The 25,434-nt window shown below is 48.3% G+C and overlaps 1 protein-coding gene across 3 annotated transcripts in view; it reads left to right on the forward strand.

The window, feature by feature from the left end:
• The window catches only part of CFAP221 (cilia and flagella associated protein 221), a 52,418-nt gene extending 27,238 nt beyond the window's left edge, over positions 1-25,180 (forward strand). For all 3 annotated transcript variants that reach the window (XM_066575266.1, XM_066575267.1, XM_066575268.1), the window contains 13 exons: positions 3,069-3,156; positions 6,581-6,670; positions 6,746-6,841; positions 6,923-7,016; positions 7,099-7,187; positions 8,054-8,134; positions 9,850-9,957; positions 10,101-10,280; positions 14,473-14,592; positions 14,699-14,790; positions 14,923-15,015; positions 19,680-19,775; positions 24,199-25,180. In XM_066575266.1, the coding sequence (XP_066431363.1) occupies positions 3,069-3,156; positions 6,581-6,670; positions 6,746-6,841; positions 6,923-7,016; positions 7,099-7,187; positions 8,054-8,134; positions 9,850-9,957; positions 10,101-10,280; positions 14,473-14,592; positions 14,699-14,790; positions 14,923-15,015; positions 19,680-19,775; positions 24,199-24,325 (1,354 nt within the window). In that variant the 3' untranslated portion in view covers positions 24,326-25,180. The remainder of the gene's footprint in view (positions 1-3,068; positions 3,157-6,580; positions 6,671-6,745; positions 6,842-6,922; positions 7,017-7,098; positions 7,188-8,053; positions 8,135-9,849; positions 9,958-10,100; positions 10,281-14,472; positions 14,593-14,698; positions 14,791-14,922; positions 15,016-19,679; positions 19,776-24,198) is intronic.
• The last annotated feature ends 254 nt before the right edge of the window (positions 25,181-25,434 follow it).

The raw sequence follows: 25,434 nt of genomic DNA on the forward strand, positions 1-25,434 counted from the left end.
CCGGGTAGTGCAGCCCGTGTGCCTTTAACACTAAACTTGTGAACTGCTTCCAGCTCTACCCATAGTAACATTCAGTGTCTCTTCTATCTTTTTGTATCCATTTCCTTGTTTGTACAAGGCAATGATCTCTTCTCTTAACCTTTTGGGCCACTCTCTTGAGAGCCAAATTTCTAATATGCAATCAAACGTCACAACCAACAAAGCTCAAAGCTGTCCAGGTATTTCATGTATTTTATCTCAAGCACACCTGATACAACTAATCACACCCTTGACTAGTTGCATCAGGTGTGTTTGAAAACACCCGATTTGCAAATGTGTGCTCTTATGAGGGATTCTATTCAGGGGGTTGAATATTTCTGAGACTGCAGTGGTCAGTAACAGTGGCATGTTGTATTGAATTTGGAGAAACTACTTGTTATATTAGTTGTCTTGAGCTATTTAAATTGTTCTTGTTTGATTTTTTGGCAAATAGCTGAAAGTTTGTAAAGTTGGCAAGTAAAGCTGATTTGTAGTGGGGGGGGGGGTGAAAAACTTGATTGCAACTGTATATTCTCTGCTGTCCTTTCATCACTTTCTCTGCAGTGTATGATATCAGTTTCTGAGAATTTGAACTGTTTGCTTAGTAAGAGAGTTTCCCAGCTTTCATCCGCATAGATCAGGTAGATTGCCCGGAGTCAGAAAGGGACTTGGCCAAAGCTGTGTGTCTGTCCGGAACGAAGTAGAAGAGGGGGTCAGAGACAGGACTCGTGTGATGCCAACCAACATGATTTGCTCTATGTGCATTAGTGCCCATGTAGGCGTACCAGACGATGGCATACAAAAGTGACAGCTGCGGTTGGACAGACCGCGCCGCTCCACAAGTAGATCTCAGCGGCGGCCCAAGTGCTGTTAGATATGGGCTTTATTACACAGTGACATCCATGCATTTAGAGGCTGGGCACACTCATAAACACATTTCCCCAGACGTAGATAGGGGTTGACATTTCTTTATTGGCTGGAGGTCAAAGGCTAAAAGAAAGAAAAATTAGCTTTAATGAAATACTACTTAAGAAATCTGCCTCTGATTACCGGACGTTATTCTCACATCGGCAATTTTTCACATGAAATTCTTAGTTATAAAAATAAGCTATCGGTTAATTAAAAAAAAATGATACGGAAAGCGGTTATCGGGCGGGACAACGTGAGAGATCCGCCATCCTGGGTACAGATATGGGGAGAGAAAACAACATTCTGTTGTCTTCTGTATATGAACGTAATGACCAATGATAACGCCGCCCAGTGAAGTGAACCAGGGTACCAGTTAACGTATGTTGTTTTTATAGGTATATGTATCACCTGTCCTCGGGATAAGTCCTCTATAGTAGATCAGTGAGGGTCTGTTGACCGGGATCCTGCCAATAAGCTGTTCACAGGACCGCTGCACACTTCTACTGAGTTGAATTCTGCAGAAACCATACATCTCCATTCCCACTGCAGTGGTCATGCTTATTATTGCAGGCGCTCTCCCATTCATTTCAATTGGAACTTGGCTTGGAATACCAAACCTGACCACTGTAGTGAGAACGGAGCTGTCTGCTTCTTGCAGAAATCAGCTTGGTGCATAACCACATTGACTCAGAACAGTAAATCAGCAGGGAGCACTAGTGACGAATCCTATCTAATACTGTTTATCTATCCTGACGATTAGATTATACAACTGGACAACCCCTTTAAAAGGGTTTTCAGGACTACACTACTAATGACGTATCCTCAGGCTAGGTCATCAGTACTTGATTGGTGGGGGTCTGCAGCTCGGGATCTCCAACTATCAACTGATTGAAGAGGCCGCAGGCCTCAGGTAAGTGCTGCAGTCTTTTCTCAGGCCTGTGACGTCACGTTCATCGGTCACATATACAATATAAGGCACTGTGTCTGTTATAGACTTTAGTCGCAGCAGTACTCAACTGTGTGCTTCTGTCACTTCAATCAGCGGATTGGTGGAGATTCCTAGTGGTGGACCCTCGACAATCAACTACTCCTCACTTATCCTGAGGATAGGCCATCAATAGTTTAGTGCTGCAAAAACCCCTTTAAGATCCTCGGAAGCCTAGAAGACTTGCTGATCCAATGTTTCAGCTACTGTTATTTTTAATGTAAGTTGGAGAATCTGTCATGGAGGCAGAATGGGATGAAATAACGGTTTCTATAAGTCAAGAGTCTCTTCCATAATCGGCTCATAGTTTATATCCCAAACATCTACTGCGATCTCTGACATGATAAGAATGGACAATATTCAGGTTAGTATGACAGTCCGGCAGCGCCATAAATCTCGTCTTGTATTTCAGCAACTGCTAGTCTTAAAGGTGCTTTCACACGAGCGTATATCGGCTCGGTTTTCACGCTGAGCCGATATACGTTGTCCTCGTGTGCAGGGGGGGGGATGGAAGAGCCAGGAGCAGGAACTGAGCTCCCGCCCCCCTCTCTGCCTCCTCTCCGCCCCTCTGCACTATTCACAATGGGGAGGGGAGGGGGCGGAGTTAAGGTCCCCGAATTAGCCCCGCCCCTCCCCATTGCAAATAGTGCAGAGGGGCGGAGAGGAGGCAGAGAGGGGGCGGGAGCTCAGTTCCTGCTCCTGGCTCTTCCATCCTCCCCCCTCCCTGCACATGAGGATGACGTATATTGGCGCGGCGTGAAAACCGAGCCGATATACGTTCGTGTGAATTCACCCTAATATTGGCAGGTATGTCTCGCTGCTTGTTCAGATCTGAAGGCTCCCACACTGATACAGGCGGGCTCTGGAGGCGGCCATATGTCTCACTGCTGTATGGCCTCACCAGGATTTTGTGTCATACACTATTCTCACCTGTTGGGTGACCGTCCTGACTTGTTCCCATCATCACCACAATGAGTCTAGTTCTGACGGAGCAGCCCTCAGTACTGGTGGTTGAGAGTATGGGAGTTCCTTCGGGTACCCCGCAGCCAGCTTGCACATTTGTAGGAACAGGGTCTTCAGGATCACGTATTGCTCCTCATAGACCCTGAACACAGGACATGCTCCTCAGTGATGTTTGTGTTTCTGCACCCACCAGGCAGGTTCACCTCGGCTGTGATGCAATCTCTGCTGAACAGCGTCACGTGATCATGGAGGATCGTCAGAGCGCTGAGGCCGAGTACCAGGTTAGTCACCTCCGGACCCCACAGTGGGGTTATCTACAAGGGCCACATCATCCTCTGGTTTGTACAGTCCTTTGTACAACCCCAATTCCAAAAAAAGTTGGGATGCTGCGTAAAATGTAAATACATGTAAGGAAAAGAGTATGCAATGATTTGGGCCTCTCATCTAACCATATTTTATTTATATTAGAGCATAAAACATATCAGAGGGGGGAGGGGAGAGTTTTCCATTTCATTTTTTAAAAATTAACTCATTTAGAAATTGATTGATGGCAACAACACATCGCAAAAAAGTTGGGACAAAAGGCTGGAAAAGTGTAAGTGGTACTAATGAAAAACAGCTCGGGGGTCAATTTTCTACTAAATCACATGACTGTATATAAAAAGACCACGTTAGAGAGGCCGAGTCTCTCAGAAGCAAAAAATGGTCAGAGGTCACCAATCTGTGAAAAACTGTGTTTAAAAATTGTGGAACAATTTCAGAAAAAAGTTCCTCAACGTAAAATGGCAAAGACTTTGAATATCCCATCATCTACAGAACATAATATCATCAGAAGATTCAGAGAGTCTGAAGACCTTCACATGCACAAGGGACAAGGCCGATGGGCAATATTGGATGCTTGAGATCTACGGGCCCTCAGGCGGCGCTGCATTAAAAACAGGCATGATTCTGTAAAGCAAATCACTGCATGGGCTCAGGAATACTTCCAGGAATCATCGTCTGTGAACACAGATCTCTGTGTAATCCACAAATATATGTTAGGGCTGTATCATGCAAAGAAGTAGCCATATATCCACACAATCCAGAAGCCTAACGATCATTTAAAATGGACTGAGGCAAATGGAAAACTGTTCTGTGACTAATCAAAATTTGAAATTCTTTTTGGAAACCACGGACGCCGTGTCCTGCGGACTCAAGAGGAGAGACCAGCCAGCTAGTTATCAGCGCACAGTTCTATAGCCTGCATCTCTGGCAATATGGGGTGCATTAGTGCCTATGGCACGGGCAGCTTACACATGCTCACAGGCACTATCAATGCTGACGGTATATAGAGGATATAGAACAACATCCAGACAACGTCTCTGCCAGGGAAGGTCTTGTATATTTCACCAACACAACGCTAAGCCACATACTACATCCATCACAACAGCACGGCTTCCAGAAGAAGAGTCCGGGGTGAAGCGGCCGCCTGCAGTCCGGACCGTCCACCAATAGGAAACAATTAGCATATTATGAATTAAAAATTCAGCAAAGACGACCAGGACTGTGGAGCAGCTAGAATCTTCCATCAGACAAGAATGGGACAACATTCCTCTCCAGCAGTTGGTCTCCTCACTTCCCAGAAGAGGAGATGCTACACAATGGTAGACACGGCCCCGCCCCAATTTTTGTGAGATGTGTTGCTGCCATCAATTTCTAAAAAAAAAGTAATAAAAAAAAATTAAATGGAAGACTGCCTCCCCTCACCCTCTGATGTGTTCTGTTGCATTATTTAGATTTTACAACACATCATAACTTTTTTGCAATTGGGGTTGTAGTTTATATGAGCGCAGTGGCAGGAAATGTGGAGCCGTCACAACATAGACTGTATGGATCCGCTATGGGGTACGAGTCTCAATTACACCTGGTAGATGCCCCCGCTTATTACTATCTCCAGGTGTAGAAAGCATATGGCGAACTTCCTTCTGCTGTCAGGGGTCCCTGTATGTACTAATCACCTCCTGTCAGGGGTCCCTGTATGTACTAATCACCTCCTGTCAGGGGTTCCTGTATGTACTAATCACCTCCTGTCAGTGCCCCTGTATATACTCACTGCACCTCCAGTTAGGGGCCTCTGTATATACTCACTGCACCTCCAGTTAGGGGCCTCTGTATATACTCACTGCACCTCCAGTTAGGGGCCTCTGTATATACTCACTGCACCTCCAGTTAGGGGCCTCTGTATGTACTCACTGCACCTCCAGTTAGGGGCCTCTGTATGTACTCACTGCACCTCCAGTTAGGGGCCTCTGTATGTACTCACTGCAACTCCAGTTAGGGGCCCCTGTATGTACTCACTGCAACTCCAGTTAGGGGCCCCTGTATGTACTCACTGCACCTCCAGTTAGGGGCCTCTGTATGTACTCACTGCACCTCCAGTTAGGGGCCTCTGTATGTACTCACTGCACCTCCAGTTAGGGGCCTCTGTATGTACTCACTGCAACTCCAGTTAGGGGCCCCTGTATGTACTCACTGCACCTCCAGTTAGGGGCCTCTGTATGTACTCACTGCACCTCCAGTTAGGGGCCTCTGTATGTACTCACTGCACCTCCAGTTAGGGGCCTCTGTATGTACTCACTGCACCTCCAGTTAGAGGCCCCTGTATGTACTCACTGCAACTCCAGTTAGGGGCCCCTGTATGTACTCACTGCACCTCCAGTTAGGGGCCCCTGTATGTACTCACTGCACCTCCAGTTAGGGGCCCCTGTATATACTCACTGCACCTCCAGTTAGGGGCACCTGTATATACTCACTGCACCTCCAGTTAGGGGCCCCTGTATGTACTCATTGCACCTCCAGTTAGGGGCCCCTGTATGTACTCATTGCACCTCCAGTTAGGGGCCCCTGTATGTACTCACTGCACCTCCAGTTAGGGGCCCCTGTATGTACTCACTGCACCTCCAGTTAGGGGCCCCTGTATGTACTCACTGCACCTCCAGTTAGGGGCCCCTGTATGTACTCATTGCACCTCCTGTCAGGGGCCCCTGTATGTACTCACTGCACCTCCAGTTAGGGGCCTCTGTATGTACTCACTGCACCTCCAGTTAGGGGCCTCTGTATGTACTCACTGCACCTCCAGTTAGGGGCCTCTGTATGTACTCACTGCACCTCCAGTTAGAGGCCCCTGTATGTACTCACTGCAACTCCAGTTAGGGGCCCCTGTATGTACTCACTGCACCTCCAGTTAGGGGCCCCTGTATGTACTCACTGCACCTCCAGTTAGGGGCCCCTGTATATACTCACTGCACCTCCAGTTAGGGGCACCTGTATATACTCACTGCACCTCCAGTTAGGGGCCCCTGTATGTACTCATTGCACCTCCAGTTAGGGGCCCCTGTATGTACTCATTGCACCTCCAGTTAGGGGCCCCTGTATGTACTCATTGCACCTCCAGTTAGGGGCCCCTGTATGTACTCACTGCACCTCCAGTTAGGGGCCCCTGTATGTACTCACTGCACCTCCAGTTAGGGGCCCCTGTATGTACTCACTGCACCTCCAGTTAGGGGCCCCTGTATGTACTCACTGCACCTCCTGTCAGGGGCCCCTGTATGTACTAACCAACCCCCTTGTTAGGGGCCCCTGCATATAGAGGTTTGCCTTGCGTGACTTGTGTCTGTCTAATTCTTCAGCTTCATACCACAACCCCCATCATTCTTTGCTCCGCAGATCATGAGAGGCCGCCCTGACCTCGCCGCTGAGTACAGCAGGGAGGCCGTGCTTGTAGGTTGTCGCCGGGTGCTGCGCAGCGTGGGAGAGGTAAGCAGCGCTCTAACCACAGAAACATGTAATACTGATGACAACTGTATTATTAACCCTTTGTGTCCCGTCCAGTGTCCTCCGATGCAGCCGCAGTTTGACCTCTATCTGAACGACCTTTGGGCTAACAGACAGCGGGCCCTGAGGCGCTTCCAGCAGGCGGCCCGCAAGGTGAGGATGGTTCCCCCCAGACACCAGGACACGTACAGGCAGCGCTAGTCCTGGGTTCACCTTCTTGTCTGCGTCCTGCAGGTTCTCATTCGAGGCAGAGTGAACGGCCGGCTGAGATCCTTGACGAAGTTACTGCAGCGCCTACGATCAGAGCAAGAAGGTGGCGCTACATGTGGTAAGAATGGTACTGGACGGCCGGGGGTTAATGGACGTGTGAAGGCCAAATGTATTTATAATGTGCCTCTAACCCTGTACAGAGAGCAGTGACCAGGAAGTCGCCCCGTTATCCGCCCAGCAAGTTCTGTTTTATGAGTTCCCTCCTTACCCCGCTGATCCGGACGGCTCGGTGAGTACAGACCAGTTCATATAAGGTCGGCCATCTTTCCTGTGTGGGGCCGACCTTGTTGCCACACATAGAGAGGGGATAAGGGGCTGTGGACATTTCTGGGGTGGCTTATCTCTGGGGTAGGGTAGCAGTCTTTAGAGGGGAGGAGAGGAGGCACATGATGACTGATCTTAGCTGCAGGTGAAAAGTGTGAGATGCTGAGCATACAAGTTTTCCTTTAGGCTGGGCTCCCACTGGCGTAAATCCCACAGAATGACCGCAGCGGGACCGCAGCGGGAAATCCCGTGAGATCTCTGCGGCAGAAATGCAGCTTGAAAACTCGCGCCGGTCAGTGCCAGTTTTGAAGCGTCTTTGCCACCTCTTGTCCGCTGCGGCTGTCTCTCCCCATAGAAAGGAGAGATGGCCGCAGCAGAGACAGCGATAAAATTGTCAGTTTCGGCACGGCGTGGCGGCAACGGCTTCTCCGCAGTGTGTGGACGAGATTTTGGCAAATCTCATCACTCTGCTGCTTAATCTCGGGATTAAAATTGCAGGCGGAATTTCCGTGCAGAAAGTCGGTGTGAACCCAGACGGCACCGACACGCAGGCCAGCATCAAACGGAGTCCAGCTAATACCTGTCATATAAGGAGATTGAGAACGTGTCCCCCCAGATGTCCAGTATCAATCAGCTGATGGGATACTTTCTTAATCTCTTTATATGACGATACCCATAATGCCAGGCGGCCATTTACAGGCACGCTGCCTTTAGCTGCACTCAGTTTGAAAAGCACACCGCATGGCACATCCGCGCTGTCTCGGCTACTGCGCGGATGCAACATGTGCACTCAGCCTAAAGATTGTCATCTCTTTTTCTGCTGGTCCGCAGATGGTGGAAGATCTCGTGTCTCTTCCTCCCAAACCTGCAGCCGCTCAGCTCCGGCAGACACTCTCCTTTCAGGACTTAAAGGTAATTTCTGTAATCAGAATCGTGTACACAGTGCTCTCCTGCTGACCTACACTTCACTGTACATGCTGCACCTCTCCTGACCTACACTGCACCCCTTCTTACCTACACTGTACCCCTGCTGACTACACTGCACTGTACATGCTGCGCCCCTCCTGACCTGCGCTGTATACACTGTACCCCTCCAGACTAGTACTGCACTGTACACACGACACCCCTCCTGACTAGTACTGCACTGTACACACTGCACCCCTCCTGACTAGTACTGCACTGTACACACTGCACCCCTCCTGACTAGTAATGCACTGTACACACTGCACCCCTCCTGACTAGTATTGCACTGTACACACTGCACCCCTCCTGACCTACACTGCACCACGCCTATCTACACTGCAGTGTACTTGCTGCGCCCCTCCTGACCTACACTGCATCCCTCCTGACCTGCACTGTATACACTGTACCTCTTCAGACAAATACTGCACTGTACACACTGCACCCTTCCTGGCTGGTACTGCACTGTGCACACTGTATCCCTCCAGACTAGTACTGCACTATACACACTGCACCCCTCCTGACTAGAATTGCATTGTACACACTGCACCCCTCCTGACCTACATTGCTCCACGCTTATGTACACTGCACTGTACATGCTGCACGCCTCCTGACCTCCACTGCACTGTACACGCTGCGCCCCTCCTGACCTACAATGCACTGTGCACACCGCACCCTTCCTGAACTGCGCTATATACACTGCACCCCTACTGACCTACACTGCACTGCACACACTGCACTCCTCCTGACCTACACTGCACCCGTGCTGACCTCACTGCACTGTACATACTGTGCATTGTACTGTACACGCTCCACCCCTCATAACCTGCACTGCACTGTGCACGCTGCTGCCCTCCTGACCTACACTGCACTGTACACACTGCACCCTTCCCGGCCTGCACTGTATACACTGCACCCCTTCTAACCTGCACTGCATTGTACACACTGCACTCCCTCCTGGCTTTCACTGCACTGTACAGACTGCACTCCTCCTGGCTTACACTACACAGTGCACACTGCACCCCTCCTGACTAGTATTTCACTATACACACTGCACCCCTCCTGACTAGTACTGCACTGTACGCACTGCACCCCTTCTACACTATACTATGCACGCAGCACCACCACCTGACTACACTGCACTGTACACAGTGCGCTCCTCCTGACCTACACTGCACTGTACACACTGCACCCCTCCTGACTAGTACTGCACTGTACACACTGCATCCCTTTTGACCTGCACTGTACACACAGCACCACCGCCAGGCTACACTGTGCTGTACACAGTGCACTCCTCCGGTCTTACAATGCACTGTACTCACTGCATTCCTCATTGCTTATACTGTACACAGTGCACTCCTCCTGGCCGACATTGCACCGTACACACTGCATCCCTCCTGGCTTATACTGCACTGTACATATTGCACACCTCCTGGCTTACACTGCACTGTGCACACTGCACTCCTCCTGACCGACATTGCACCGTACACACTGCATCCCTCCTGGCTTATACTGCACTGTACACATTGCACTCCTCCTGGCTTACACTGCACTCCTCCTGGCTTACACTGCATTGTGCACACTGCACACCTCCTGGCTTACACTGCCCTGTGCACACTGCTCTTTTTTATGTACTGGAATCTAAGAATCAGTTGATGTTTTCTCAGGTTCCCCAACACTTCAGATTGATGGCCTATCAGCCAGTAAGAAGTCATGGGGCGTCCTCCATGTACCAAAGTCAACATTTAGCGAGACCCCTGAGGAAGGGAGCTGAGGTAATGCTCGTTGTTAACATTTTAACCCCTTGGCTTCAGATCTGTCCTCACTAGGTAACCCCTGGAACCCTGGGAGTTGTAGTCTCTGGCTATGGTGGGACATGATCTAAGTTGATGTTTCACTGTTTCCTCTCTGCCTGTAGAATGAGCTGCTGCCAGAGTTGACCCTGCAGCCGGATATCAGTGGTTCAGGCCTCAGCCAGGCATTGAGCATTCGCTCCCAGGGAGAACTAGAAGAGGAGCGTGCAGGAAGTCAGACACCGTTACTAAGACCCCCAAAGAATTTGCTGATGCCCCCGGATTTCCATCCAATGCACGTGTTTGTGAGTACAGCACCCCATGACATGTCAGCAGCCCCGGACCTGAGTGGGGGTGGAGATCACTGGGATCGGCTATGAGGTGGAGTTCTCCTTTAAAAAGATCTAAATTCACTTCAACAGAATCCTCCTAAGAAAGTGATGACGCTCACGACCCGCTGATTCCTCTCATTACCCGTAATACGCCCGCGCTCTTAATGCTGGAAGATTATTTTATTTCAAATAAACATCATCCATTTACATGAGTGTCGGGAAACGAATCAGAGCTACAGAAACCTGGGGTGAACGCCTGTATATTAATATATAGGGAGGGGGCTCCTGTATATTAGTATATAGGGGGGTGAGCGCCTGAATATTATTATATAGGGATGGGGGTGGCTCCTGTATATTAGTATATAGGGGGGTGAGCGCCTGTATATTAATATATAGGGAGGGGGCTCCTGTATATTAGTATATAGGGGGGTGAGCGCCTGTATATTAATATATAGGGAGGGTGCTCCTGTATATTAGTATATAGGGGGTGAGCGCCTGAATATTATTATATAGGGATGGGGGTGGCTCCTGTATATTAGTATATAGGGGGGTGAATGCCTGTATATTAATATATAGGGAGGGGGCTCCTGTATATTAGTATATAGAGGGGTGAGCACCTGAATATTATTATATAGGGATGGGGGTGGCTCCTGTATATTAGTATATAGGGGGGTGAGCGCCTGAATATTATTATATAGGGATGGGGGTGGCTCCTGTATATTAGTATATAGGGGGTGAGCGCCTGAATATTATTATATAGGGATGGGGGTGGCTCCTGTATATTAGTATATAGGGGGTGAACGCCTGAATATTATTATATAGGGATGGGGGTGGCTCCTGTATATTAATATATAGGGATGGCGGGGGGGGCTCCTGTATATTATTATAGAGTGGGGTGAGCACCTGAATATTATTATATAGGGAGGAAGGTGGCTCCTGTATATTATCATATAGTGAGGTGAGTGCTTGTATATTACTATATAGTGAGGGGGTCTCTTATATATTCCTATATGAGGGGGCGATCGCCTGTATATTATTATATAGGGAGGGGGCGCCTGTATAATATTATATATTGGGGCAAGCGCCTGTATATTATTATATAGGAGGGAGCACCTATATATTATTATATAGGGGAGGGGCTCTTGTATATTATTATATAGCGGGGCGAGCGCCTAAATATTATAATATAGGGAGGGTGTTCCTGTATATTATTATATAGGGGGGCAAGCGCCTGAATATTATTATATAGTGATGGGGCTCTTGTATATTACTATATTGTGGGGTGAGTGCTTGTATATTATTATATAGGTGGAATCCCTGTGTATTATCATACAGTTGATAAGCACCTGAATATTATTATATAGAGGGCACATACCTGTATATTACTATATATGGGGTGACCGCATGTACATTATTGTTTAGGGGACGAGCGCCTGAATATTATTGTATAGAGGGCGAGTGCCTGTATATTATTATATTGGCAGTAGAGCACCTGTATATTATTATATAGGGAGCGGGCATCTGTATATTATTTTATTGGAGGGAAAAGTGCCTGTATATCTTTATATACGGGAAACTCCTGCATGTTATCTTACAGTAGGCGAGCTCCTCAATATTACTATATAGGAGAGGCTCCTGTATTATATTATATAGGGCCCTGAGTGCTTGTATTATTACTTTATAGGGAAAGCTGCTGTATATCATTATTTAAGGGGATGGGGGATGTGTGTCTGTATATTATCATATAGGGGAAGCTCTATATTACTTTATAGGGGGGTGAGCGGCTGTATTATTATTATTATTATTATACATGGGACAAACACCTGTATATTATTAGATAGGAGGGCAAGTGCCTATATATTATTATACAGGGTGGGTGAATACCTGCATATGTGTGATTGTTCCCAGTAAGAGAAACCAAGTAATCTTATAGATATAATACCTTTTACTGGTTAACAAAAATACATGATGTTACAACGAGCTTTCGGACCATTATGCCTGAGGAAGGATCGATAGAAGATCCGAAAGCTCGCTATAACATCGTATATTTTTGTTAGTCATTAAAAGGTCTCATATCTACAAGATTTCTTGGTTTCTCTCACTGAGAACAATCCCACTATGCTCTTCTGGCAACGCCGTACCAAACCACTTTTTCCGTTTTGCCTGCATATTATTACATAGGGGGCGAGTGCCTGTATATTGTTATATAGGAGGGAGTGCCTGCATATTATTACATGCAAGGTAAGTACCTCTATATTATTATATAGGGGGAGAGCACCTGTATATCTTTATATGGGGAGAGCTCTTGCATACTGTTATATAGAGGGGAGCTTCTGAATATTATTATATAGGGATGAGCGCCTGTATATAATTATATAGGAGCTAGCACCTGGATATTATCATAAGAAAGAGGTGGGCACCTGTATATTATTTATGGAGGTGCGCACCTCTATATTAGTATATAGGGGGTGAGCACCATATTAGTATATAAGGGACAAGCATTGTATAGTATTTTATAGGGAGGAGGGGGCTCCAGTATATCATTATATAGAGAGAAATAAGAATTCTGTGTATTATTATATAGGGGGAGGTGACACTTCTCTATATTATTACATAGGAAGAGATGACATTGCTTCTAGAGCGTCTCTGGGCGAATCTGGTCGTACTTTCCCCGTTCTCCACGGGTCTGGATGTTTCCTGGACGGCTTCTTTGTGCATTTTGTGATTCCCCAGAGGTTTTCTTCCAGTTAGTCCTCCCCGGATTACAGCAGCAGTTATTTCCAGCCTCATCTTCTTTATCACTTTAATCCTCCCAGTCCAAACATCGGAAAGCGGGCTGTGTTTATGAATGAGGAGACAATGACCGAGATCCAGACCCCAAACCGCCGCTGTATCCTGTATACACTGCATAGCACGGGTCTAAGGGGTGTAGGTGCAGGTAATCCGCCCGGGACGGGGCAGTGATTTGTGCTGCCGCTGTATTACCTGCACTGATACATTGTAACATATCCTCACTTGTGTGAGCAGGACTAGATCAGGGTAAGTATTCAACCTCTGGATGTTACGGCTTTTCAAAAGTCATAACTTTTTCTATTCTCCTGTCAGCATGGCCGTGTGAGGGTTCGTTCTTTGCGTGGCGAGCCGTAGTTTTTATTGGCACCATATTTGGGTATATATAAAGTATTGTAGAACTTCTATTAATTATTTTGGAGGGGAGAGAGAAAAAATACATCAATTCTGTCATTGTTTTGGGGTCTCTTTTTACAGCGTTAATCATGGAGCTTAAATGACATAACTTTTTCTGCAGGTTGGTATAATTACAGTAATACCAAAATTATATAATTTTTTTATACTTTTTTTTCACTTTTGCACAATAAACCCCTTTTTTGAATTTTTTTTTTGTTTGCATCGCTGTATTCACTGTTCTATAACTTCGTTATTGTTCAATGGATTGAGCTCTTTGCAGGCTTGATTTTTGTGTTACAAGCTGCATTTTTTATTGGTACCATTTTGGGGTACATGTGGCCTTTTTTTATCACTTTTATTGCGTTTTTTTGAAAGGTGAAATGAACAAAAAAAGCATTTCAGCTCAGTTACGATGATACCAAATATGTGGGTTTTTAAAAAAAAAAAAAATTAATTAATTAAGCAAAGAGCAGGAAAATGCACAAAAAACTTTTTAGCTTCTTTGTTTATTACTATTTTCACAGGGTATTTTTACAGGTTTTTTTATAGGGGACCTGAACCTACAATAGCTATGATCACAGTGATAATACATTGCAATACTTCTATACTGCAATGCATTATTGCTTCTCCTAACAATCACAAGCAATGGTAATTCATCGACTTTCCACAATTACATGGCAGAGGGCCGATGACATCACAGAAGGAGCGCCTTCCCTCTGTGATCACATTACATTATGCAATCAACATCGCGGCATGTAAGGGGGTAACAGCGGAGATCAGTGTTCTCACCAATACCCGCTGTTGCATCGGGAGGCCAGTTGTCACAGCCGGCTCCTGTTACTGATGGTGTAAGTTCAACTGAGCCCGCGCCATCCATAGGATGTAGGTTTACATCCATTTGCGGGGACCCCTTTTAAGCCAGGGTATACATTTACGTCCTGGATTGAGAAGGGGTCAATAACTTCTTCTTGTCTTCTAGAATCCAGCTCCAGGACTGTTGGCCTTTAAAAGACCTCTGCCGTACTCTGAGATAGACCTGGAATACCACCTGTGCCCGCTGCCCAAGTACACGACCCAGCAAGGAGGCGCAGCGAGAAAGGTTGGTGTCTGATGTTTTTAGGTGTTTGCTGGCGAGGTGTGTTTTTTTTTTTAGTGTACAGGGAATAACTTACCATCAAAGTCTCTAATGTCTCCTGTATTTGTAGGAGATTGTCCGAGGAGTCATGAGCTGGAAGAAGTTCCCAGCCGTCTCCCTGTCCATGCCACTCGCTACGTCCGATGGCTGCAAACCCCGCAGGTAAGAGTCCAATAGCTCGGTTTTGGGTCTGACCAGAGGAAGCATTAGCTGGGACATCTCATTGGCCCCGTGGAGCCAATTACCATAACCAACCACCAGACAATAACCAGACTTTATTATTGATGCCCTCAGGTGTGACCCATTCAGCGAGGATTTACTCCCCGTGAGCGCCCCTCCAGCTCTTAGCAGCTTACCAGTGCAGGATAAGGAAAACATTGTGCCAAGGTAAGTGCGCCATTCACTGCGGCTCTCGCTCTGCAGACGCTGCTGTAGGTGGCAACAGGAGTACAATAGTCTTGTTGGGACCCAGCGCTAAGTTTGGATCCTAGTAGGTTGCTGAGAGTTATTATCCCCAAGTTCAGATCCACAACCCCAGTCCAGGGGCCGCATGTGATGTGCCGGGGGGGCCGAACCTCCAGTGATGGATTTCAGAATTACACGGAAAGTCACTGAGAAGCAGGAAATGACTGCAAGCTTCATTAACGTGTTCATGGGAAAGAGTAAAAATGACGGGCCGAGCTTCCGCTGCCTGTAAACAAGCTCTCATACTTGTATCTCAGCCCAGAGGAACCATGAGGACTGGCTGCAGAGACTGAGACAACAGCCAAACACAGTGACATATAAGGGCATCTGGAAGATGCCAGTAAAGGGTTAAACCAATGCGTGCTAAGATCTTCCCTTGTACATCACCCAGAACCTACATCCCCTGCCTGGCATCCAACTGATAATGACAGTTAGGTCGGGCTTTGTGAACTGTTGTGTCAGTCGACTAATACCAGCCAATCAAAGCAATCCTTTTGTTCTGCCATGACATGGGCAGTAGTCATAGGGGCTAAAGGGGACAGAGGAGTCTGAGGAGGACAGAGGAGTCTGGAAGAGGGAGCAGAGGAATCTAGAGATAGGAACAGAGTGATCTGGAAGACAAGACAGAGGGGTCTGAAGGAAAGGACAGAGGGGTCTGGAGCAAGGGACAGAGAGATTTTGTCAAAGAGGACAGAGATGTCTGGAGGAGAGGACCTAGGGGGACATAGAAGGCTAGAAGATTGTAGGAGGGGACAAAGGGGTTTGCAGGAAGGAGCAGAGGGATTTGATGGATGGTAATGGAGGTGTCTGGAGGGGGCCAGAGGTGACTTGAGGGGGACAAAGGTGTCTGTTTTCTAACAGTTTGGAGGAAAGGACAGAGAAGTCTAGAGAAAGAAGCAAAGTGATCTGGAGGAAGGGATGGAAATGTCAGGTGGATGGGGTCAAAAGGCTCTGGAGGAGGAAAAGAGGAGTTTGGAGGAAAACATGTCTGCATAATCTGCATTTTCACTCTAAGAAAGAAGAAAGAAAAAAGCAAGAGGGGGAAGGGGGAAGGAGGTGAGGATGAGAGAGGGTTAGGACGAGGGAGGGAGAGGGGGGGGGGGGGGATCGACCTGTTCTACTTCTGTTAATTTAATTGGTTTAGGTGGCAGCTCTCACTCCTGAGGGCCCGCGGCAACCAGTTGTGGACGCGGTCGGGGAAGCGGGGTAGTTCCATTTGCCACCCATGCGGCCACTTCCTGTGAGTCTCGGACTGATTCTAGGTGTACCAAACAGCCAGATATTTGTTATGTTTCATCTCATCTCTAGCGTATAGCTCCTCTAGATGCCTGATATTATCTAATGCTTCTAGCCACATTGTCCGGGAGGGCGGATCTGTGGATTTCCATTTTCTAGGAATCCCCTGTCGTGCTGCTAGTATAAAGACTCTTAATAGTGAGCTTTTAGCCTGGGTCAGCGACCCGGGGAACATGGATAATAGTGCTAACTCCGGGGTTAATTGTGTTTGGTTGCCACTGACCCACGCATGGAGAGCCCCCACCTCCCGCCACAGAGGGCCTATCCGTGCACAAGCCCACCATATGTGAGGAAAGGTACCTTTCTCAGATAGGCATCTCCAGCAGACATCCGGACATTGGGGGCAAAATCTGGCCAGTCTCTCCGGGGTCCTGTACCATCTCGTGATGACCTTGTAATTTAGTTCTTGCAATTTGCTCAAGATGTTTATTTTGAAAGTCAGTATATAGGCCTTCCTCCATGACTCCTCTGTGTACGTGACTCCCAGCTCTCGCTCCCATGCCCTTTCTAAGTCCTTTCCTTTATCCCGTGTATCCTCTTCTAGCAAAAAGTTGTATAGTTCTGAGATTGTTTTTTTTTTATCGGATTATGGATAAACTGCTTCTCGAATGGTGTCAAGGGTATATTTAACTCTTCAGGCCTCCCTAGGGATCTTATGTAATGGCTTAATTGGAGGTACTGGTACCATGCTCCAGCCGGGGGTCTCCGATCTCCAATCACCTCCCTCAGAGGCCTAAGTCCCCCCGCCACCAGCATGTCCCCCACCCTAGGAATCTCTGTTGGCCGTATGTCAGTCATAATCTTTGTGAGGGATGAGCCTTTGAAAAATAGTGGGATACCTGCGTTACCTACCAGGGGTGTCCGGGGGCCCAGTCTCGCTATTAGTTTTGTTTTTGTGGCTGGGCCTATCCAGGTCACCATGATATTTTCCACAAAGGGCGACAGTCCCAAGTTTCTCAAGCCCTTATATCCCGGTATCCATAGCAGACCCTGTCCTTTATATGGTACCGCATAGGCTCCAGGCCTTGTTTGCTAACTCTTGAGGCACCAATGTTACTGTTAAAGGGGTTGTCCCGCGCCGAAACGGGTTTTTTTTTTTTTTTTAACCCCCCCCATCCCCCCGTTCAGCGCGAGACAACCCCGATGCAGGGGTTAAAAAAACAAACCGGGGAGTGCTTACCTGAATCCCGGTGGTCCGGCGTCTTCATACTCACCTGCTGAAGATGGCCGCCGGGGTCTGCTCCCTCCGTGGACCGCAGCTCTTCTGTGCGGTCCATTGCCGATTCCAGCCTCCTGATTGGCTGGAATCGGCACGTGACGGGGCGGAGCTACACGGAGCCAGCATTCTGCACGAGCGGCTACATTGAAGAGAGCAGAAGACCCGGACTGCACAAGCGCGGCTAATTTGGCCATCGGAGGCCGAAAATTAGTCGGCACCATGGAGACGAGGACGCCAGCAACGGAGCAGGTAAGTATAAAACTTTTGATAACTTCTGTATGGCTCATAATTAATGCACAATGTACATTACAAAGTGCATTAATATGGCCATACAGAAGTGTATAGACCCACTTGCTGCCGCGGGACAACGCCTTTAACATCATCTCTAACTGCTGCACCATTTTAACGAAAACTAAACAACTTCTTGCTCCACTGGCTTGGTTTGGGGAGGTTCGGTGGTGCTTAGGCTGTCGTGTTGTTATCCTGAGGGGAGGGGGGGGGGCCCCGTAATCTCCCATGTCCATTGTTCGTTCTTCCTTCCTCCCCGCCACCGGTCCCGTCGTGTCCCCTCTTTCCCCTTGGCCGTTACTTAAAGGGTGGCACAAAATAAAGTAAAAGGGAGAAGAGCTTTGCTGCTGTAGACGCTGAGCCATAGCACGTATGAAAAGTGAGTCAACTAGGAAGCAGCCACTTCTTGTGGCTCCCATGGTTGAGATTGTTTCAATAAGGTCTGAGGATCTTAAGTCAGGTGGCGTCGTCTGCTGGAGTTCGCCTCTCTCGGCGTGATCTTGCTGGGATGGTTTGCCACTGTTCCTGGGCGGTTGGCGCAACTACTGTCGGTGTTTCAGGCCACTCTGGCAGCGCTATCATTGGCAGGTTCAACGTGCCTAAGAAGTTTGGTAAATCCCCTAAAGAACGGAACGTGGCCGTCTTCCCGTCCTTCTTGGCCGTTAGAGAAAAGGGGAAACCCCATCTATATGGGATTCCTTGATTTTTCAGGGCTATTAGGATCGGTCTTAGGGCCCCTCTTAAGCGTAGGGTATGTCTAGCTAGGTCCTGCAGAAGCATGATCGGTTTGCCTTTGTAGTTCAGATCCCCTTTTTCTCTGGCCTTACGGAGAATGATGTCTGCGTGCATTTGTTCCATGACTTGCTTATTGGAGGCTTCCAGCCTCTGGAAGAGACTGTCCAGCTCTGACCGTGTGGGGATTGCCATAATACGGCTTTTCCACACTTCCTCTCCCTCTGCAGCTGGTGGGGTTCGCACCCCTTTTTTGGAGTGGTTCCTGTAGTGTGGGGTCTGCAGAGCCTGGGACCATGTTTGTGGGTTATGGTTCTCCCCCTCCATGTGGGCTGGGGCTAGGAGGGAGAGTGCACTGTGTGGGATGCTTGGGCTGCTGCCCGCACTACTCACACTTCCCCTGCCTGGGGGGTGGTCGGCGGAGCTTCCCCCTCTGACTCCAATGCACTCCTTTGGCCTTCCTGCTTCTTCTCTCTGCTTCCCAGCTGTTCGCTCTTATTTCCAGCCGGTGAGGGCTTGCCATGCCACTGCTGTTTGTCTCCTGCAGAAGCCGGGGCCGGCACTGTGGTTTCGTGCTTTGGCGCTCCCGCTCTCGCGAGAGCGGGCGCCATCTTGGATTTTTCGGGTGCTTCTACCGGAGCACCGAGAAAACGTTCCAGGGCGCCTTTTTTACCACTCGTCGCGGGTCCGGAGGTTCGCGGCTGCCTCCTCTGCATTCTCCTGCGTCTGTGGGTTCTTTCTGGTCGCTGCTTGGTGCCTCAGAGCTGTCGACCGGGTAGTGGGCGCGGGAGCTCGCTCTAAACGCGACTCACTCCGCCATCAGCCAGGACACACCCCCGGTATCAGAGTGTTAACCCCAGATGAGTATCGGCCACCCTTATATATACGAGTGGCCTGCGGTGCAGTGTAAGTGTCCGTGCATCAGGCTATGATCTCTGATAGTAAAACCGATACTCTGCAGACTAAAGGTCAGAATGCGGCAGGACCCAGCGCACCCCACACATCCACCAATATCACTGCTACATTCACCTTTTTCTATGTTTGTCATCAGGGACAGAGATGATGCTGACTCAAAAGTGTGCCTGACCTTGGACATGCTGAGGGCTGAATTCAGTGCACTGCAGAGCAGCGCTGAACACGATAAACGGTGAGTACTACACAGAATAATGAGTTCAGCTCTGGAGCACAATACAGGATGAGAGTCAGGAGCAGTACAGAATAAGTAATGTATGTACACAGTGACTCCACCAGCAGAACAGTGAGTGCAGCTCTGGAGTATAATACAGGATATAACTCGGGATCAGTACAGGATAAGTAATGTATGTACACAGTGAATCCACCAGCAGAATAGTGAGTGCAGCTCTGGAGTATAATACAGGATATAACTCAGGGTCAGTACATGATAAGTAATGTATGTACACAGTGAGTCCACCAGCAGAACAGTGAGTGCAGCTCTGGAGTATAATACAGGATATAACTCAGGGTCAGTACATGATAAGTAATGTATGTACACAGTGAATCCACCAGCAGAATAGTGAGTGCAGCTCTGGAGTATAATACAGGATATAACTCGGGATCCGTACAGGATAAGTAATGTATGTACACAGTGACTCCACCAGCAGAATAGTGAGTGCAGCTCTGGAGTATAATACAGGATATAACTCAGGATCAGTACAGGATAAGTAATGTATGTACACAGTGACTCCACCAGCAGAATAGTGAGTGCAACTCTGCAGTACAATACAGGATGTAACGCAGGAGCAGTACAGGATAAGTAATGTATGTACACAGTGACTCTACCAGCAGAATAGTGAGTGCAGCTCTAGAGTATAATACAGGATGTAACTCAGGATCAGTACAGGATAAGTAATGTATGTACACAGTGACTCTACCAGCAGAATAGTGAGTGCAGCTCTGGAGTATAATACAGGATGTAACTCAGGGTCAGTACATGATAAGTAATGTATGTACACAGTGACTCTACCAGCAGAATAGTGAGTGCAGCTCTGGAGTATAATACAGGATGTAACTCAGGATCAGTACAGGATAAGTAATGTATGTACACAGTGACTCTACCAGCAGAATAGTGAGTGCAGCTCTGGAGTATAATACAGGATGTAACTCAGGGTCAGTACATGATAAGTAATGTATGTACACAGTGACTCTACCAGCAGAATAGTGAGTGCAGCTCTGGAGTATAATACAGGATGTAACTCAGGATCAGTACAGGATAAGTAATGTATGTACACAGTGACTCCACCAGCAGAATAGTGAGTGCACCTCTGGGGTATAATACAGGATGAGAGTCAGGAGCAGTACAGGATAAGTAATGTATGTACACAGTGACTCCACCAGCAGAATAGTGAGTGCAGCTCTGGAGTATAATACAGCATGTAACTCAGGATCAGTACAGGATAAGTAATGTATGTACACAGTGACCCCACCAGCAGAATAGTGAGTGCAGCTCTGGAGTGTAATACGGGATATAACTCGGGATCCGTACAGGATAAGTAATGTATGTACACAGTGACTCCACCAGCAGAATAGTGAGTGCAGCTCTGGAGTATAATACAGGATGTAACTCAGGGTCAGTACAGGATAAGTAATATATGTACACAGTGACTCCACCAGCAGAATAGTGAGTACAGCTCTGGGGTATAATACAGGATGTAACTCGGGATCCGTACAGGATAAGTAATGTATGTACACAGTGACTCCACCAGCAGAATAGTGAGTGCAGCTCTGGAGTATAATGTAGGATGTAACTCAGGATCAGTACAGGATAAATAATGTATGTGCACAGTGACTCCACCAACAGAATAGTGAGTGCAGCTCTGGAGTATAATACAGGATGTAACTCAGGAGCAGTACAGGATAAGTAATGTATGTACACAGTGACTCCACCAGCAGAACAGTGAGTGCAGCTCTGCAGTATAATGCAGCATGTAACTCAGGATCAGTACATGATCAGTAATGTAGGTACAGAGTGACTCCACCAGTGGCAGAATAGTGAGTGCAGCTCTGGAGTGTAATACAGGATGTACCTCAGGATCAGTACAGGATAAGTAATGTATGCACACAGTGACTCCACCAGCAGAATAGTGAGTGCAGCTCTGGAGTATAATACAGGATGTACCTCAGGATCAGTACAGGATAAGTAATGTATGCACACAGTGACTCCACCAGCAGAATAGTGAGTGCAGCTCTGGAGTATAATACAGGATTATACATATAGATGAGCTGTATACCTGGGGTCAGGAGTGCGTATACATTCTACTATAAGACCCTGTGTGCTAGTAGCAGTTGGTCGAGGATGATGAGAGTAAACACATTCCCACATTACTCCTCATGCAGTTATTTCCTTCTGCGTATATTCTTACATACTCAACAATCAATATTCTCCCACAAGCAGTGCATTAATGTTGATAGTGATGGTTATTAATGACGCCCATTAATTGTTGTAGGTGTGATGGCCCAAGGCCTCCCGGTGCCCGTTGCTGGAGGAATGTGCCACCCAGCAGTTACTCATTAAACATGTGAGACAGGCAGATATACACTCAGTGTTCAGTCATAGGTCACAATCTTCATCAGTGCTGAGCGATCTCTGATGGGAGGTTAAGGAAAAGGGGAACGAGATGAGCGAACTGTGTATGTTTAAATTGATCGTGCATGACATCATAGAACAGCCCTGCGGTGTGACATCATAGAGGAGCAGCATCATTGCAGTGGGACAGCATACGGGTTCTTTCACATTTTACAGCAGAATTTGCTGTGGTGTGGAAAAATCCGCACGTCTAATGTGTAGATTTTCATACAGAATTGAAAATGGCTTAATTATGCCGGAACTTCTACATCAGAATTTAGATATAGCAGAATTTGCTGCTGCAGAAATCTACATGTGGAAGGACCTTAAGGGAGTAGCAGCAAAGTGTGACATTGAATGATAGCAGTAGCACAATGTGACGTCATTGGAGAAGAGCAGTGCAGTGTGACATCATAGCACAGCAACAACACAATGTGACATCATAAGAGAGCCGCAGCACAATGGGACATCATAGGAGAGCAGTAGTATAGTGTGATATCATAGGAGAGCAGTAGTGTAGTGTGATATCATAGGAGAGCAGTAGTGTAGTGTGATATCAGAGGACAGCAGCAGCACAGTGTGACATCATAGGCAGAGCGGTAGTGTAATTCGACATCATAGAACAGCAGCAGCACAATGTGACATCCAAAGGATTGGAGGAGAGCAGCAGTGCAGTTTAGCATCATAGGAAAGCAGCCGCACAATGTAATTTCGTAGGACAGTGTGACATTATAGGACTACAGCAGCACACTGTGACAATAGGTCTGCAGCAGTGTAGTGTGACGTCATAGGACTTCCGCAGTGTAGTGTGACATCATAGGACGGCCGCAGTGTAGTGTAACGTCATAGGACTGCCGCAGTGTAGTGTGACGACTTAGAACTGCCGCAGTGTAGTGTGACGTCATAGGACTGCCGCAGTGTAGTGTGACGTCATAGGACTGCCGCAGTGTAGTGTGACGTCTTAGAACTGCCGCAGTGTAGTGTGACGTCTTAGAACTGCCGCAGTGTAGTGTGACGTCATAGGACAGCAGCAGTGCAGTGGGACGTCATAGGACTGCCGCAGTGCAGTGGGACATCATAGGACTGCCGCAGTGCAGTGGGACGTCATAGGACTGCCGCAGTGCAGTGGGACGTCATAGGACTGCCGCAGTGCAGTGGGACGTCATAGGACTGCCGCAGTGCAGTGGGACGTCATAGGACTGCCGCAGTGCGGTGGGACGTCATAGGACTGCCGCAGTGCGGTGGGACGTCATAGGACTGCCGCAGTGCGGTGGGACGTCATAGGACTGCCGCAGTGGGGTGGGACGTCATAGGACTGCCGCAGTGCGGTGGGACGTCATAGGACTGCCGCAGTGCGGTGGGACGTCATAGGACTGCCGCAGTGCGGTGGGACGTCATAGGACTGCCGCAGTGCGGTGGAACGTCATAGGACTGCCGCAGTGCGGTGGGACGTCATAGGACTGCCGCAGTGCGGTGGGACGTCATAGGACTGCCGCAGTGCGGTCGGGCGTCATAGGACTGCCGCAGTGCTGTCGGGCGTCATAGGACTGCCGCAGTGCGGTCGGGCGACATAGGACTGCCGCAGTGCGGTGTGACGTCATAGGACTGCCGCAGTGCGGTGTGACGTCTTAGGACTGCCGCAGTGCGGTGTGACGTCTTAGGACTGCCGCAGTGCGGTGTGACGTCTTAGGACTGCCGCAGTGCGGTGGGACGTCTTAGGACTGCCGCAGTGCGTTGGGACGTCTTAGGACTGCCGCAGTGCGGTGTGACGTCTTAGGACAGCCGCAGCGCGGTGTGACAACATAGGACTGCCGCAGTGCAGTGTGACCTCTTCGACTCCAGTAGTGCAGAGTGACATCATAGGACAGCAGTAATGTAATGTGACATCATAGGACAGCAGTAATGTAATGTGACATCATAGGACTGCAGTAGTGTAGTGTGACATCACAGGTCTTAGGACACTGGACTTATTTTCTGTCTTTCTCAGGGACACATGTGAGCAGCGAGTGGAATCATCAGTGCCAGCGGAAGGATCCTCCTTGGTGGATAAAGTACAAGGAAACCTGAAACAGATGAGGCTGCTGTCACACCATAAGTGGCTGATATTAGACTGAGTGGTATACATGTATATATATGTACCCGCCAGCGACCCGTACCACCACCACTGCTGCCTTTCTGGAACAGCCGCGGTGCTTCATATGAGCGGCAGCGATCACTTGATACGATCTCCTTGAAGTCTCACAATGAAGATCTTGGAGCGCACATTATACATGCACAGAAAACAGGAGCCTCGGGCCTTTCAGACGGACCGATAAATGGTTCAGATTCCCACCATCCAGCCAGAATCTGAACGATTGTTTTTCAGTCTAAATGCTGCGAGCGAGAATTCATTTGCTTCTCTTTCGTTATTCAGTTTCTGCATTCAGAAAATTGAATGACGGATCAGCCGTGTAATGGAGGTAGGAAATGAGCCCCGACCCGCTCCGCCTTCATTCACTGAGCGATGATCATTCATGTGTGAAAGTACAGGACCGATCATCGCTGGGACGATCTGTCGGGTATCTGCGCCCCTTGTAAATGGGCCCTAATATTACAACATATATCACTATGCGGCACAACCTGGCATACACGCGGACGCCGGCACAACCTGGCATACACGCGGACGCCGGCACAACCTGGCATACACGCGGACGCCGGCACAACCTGGCATACACGCGGACGCCGGCACAACCTGGCATACACGCGGACGCCGGCACAACCTGGCATACACGCAGACGCCGGCACAACCTGGCATACACGCAGACGCCGGCACAACCTGGCATACACGCAGACGCCGGCACAACCTGGCATACACGCAGACGCCGGCACAACCTGGTATACACGCAGACGCCGGCAGTTGTTCTCCGCACCTTCTACAGCCTCCTGGAAATAAAGCCTCAGCAAAGTGAAATCTGCAGCTCTCTACTGAACGGTGTCACTTCTTTGCCATTTTCAAGATCTCTGATATCTGTGAATAGGAACATTCATGCTTTACATCCAGGCGCTGAAACCCTCTGAGGGTTTGTTACAATTGTATCTGATCTGCACACTCCTCTGTAAGGTAAACTCTGACTGATACATTGTAGGACAGGAGGGAGGGGAGTTCTGCTGATGTGTTACCTCACAGAGGATTGTCTGCACTGATACATTGTAACAACCTCTCTGCGTTGGTTACATCACTAGG

Source organism: Eleutherodactylus coqui, chromosome 8 (assembly GCF_035609145.1).
Source record: "Eleutherodactylus coqui strain aEleCoq1 chromosome 8, aEleCoq1.hap1, whole genome shotgun sequence".
Classification (NCBI taxonomy): Eukaryota; Metazoa; Chordata; class Amphibia; order Anura; family Eleutherodactylidae; genus Eleutherodactylus; species Eleutherodactylus coqui.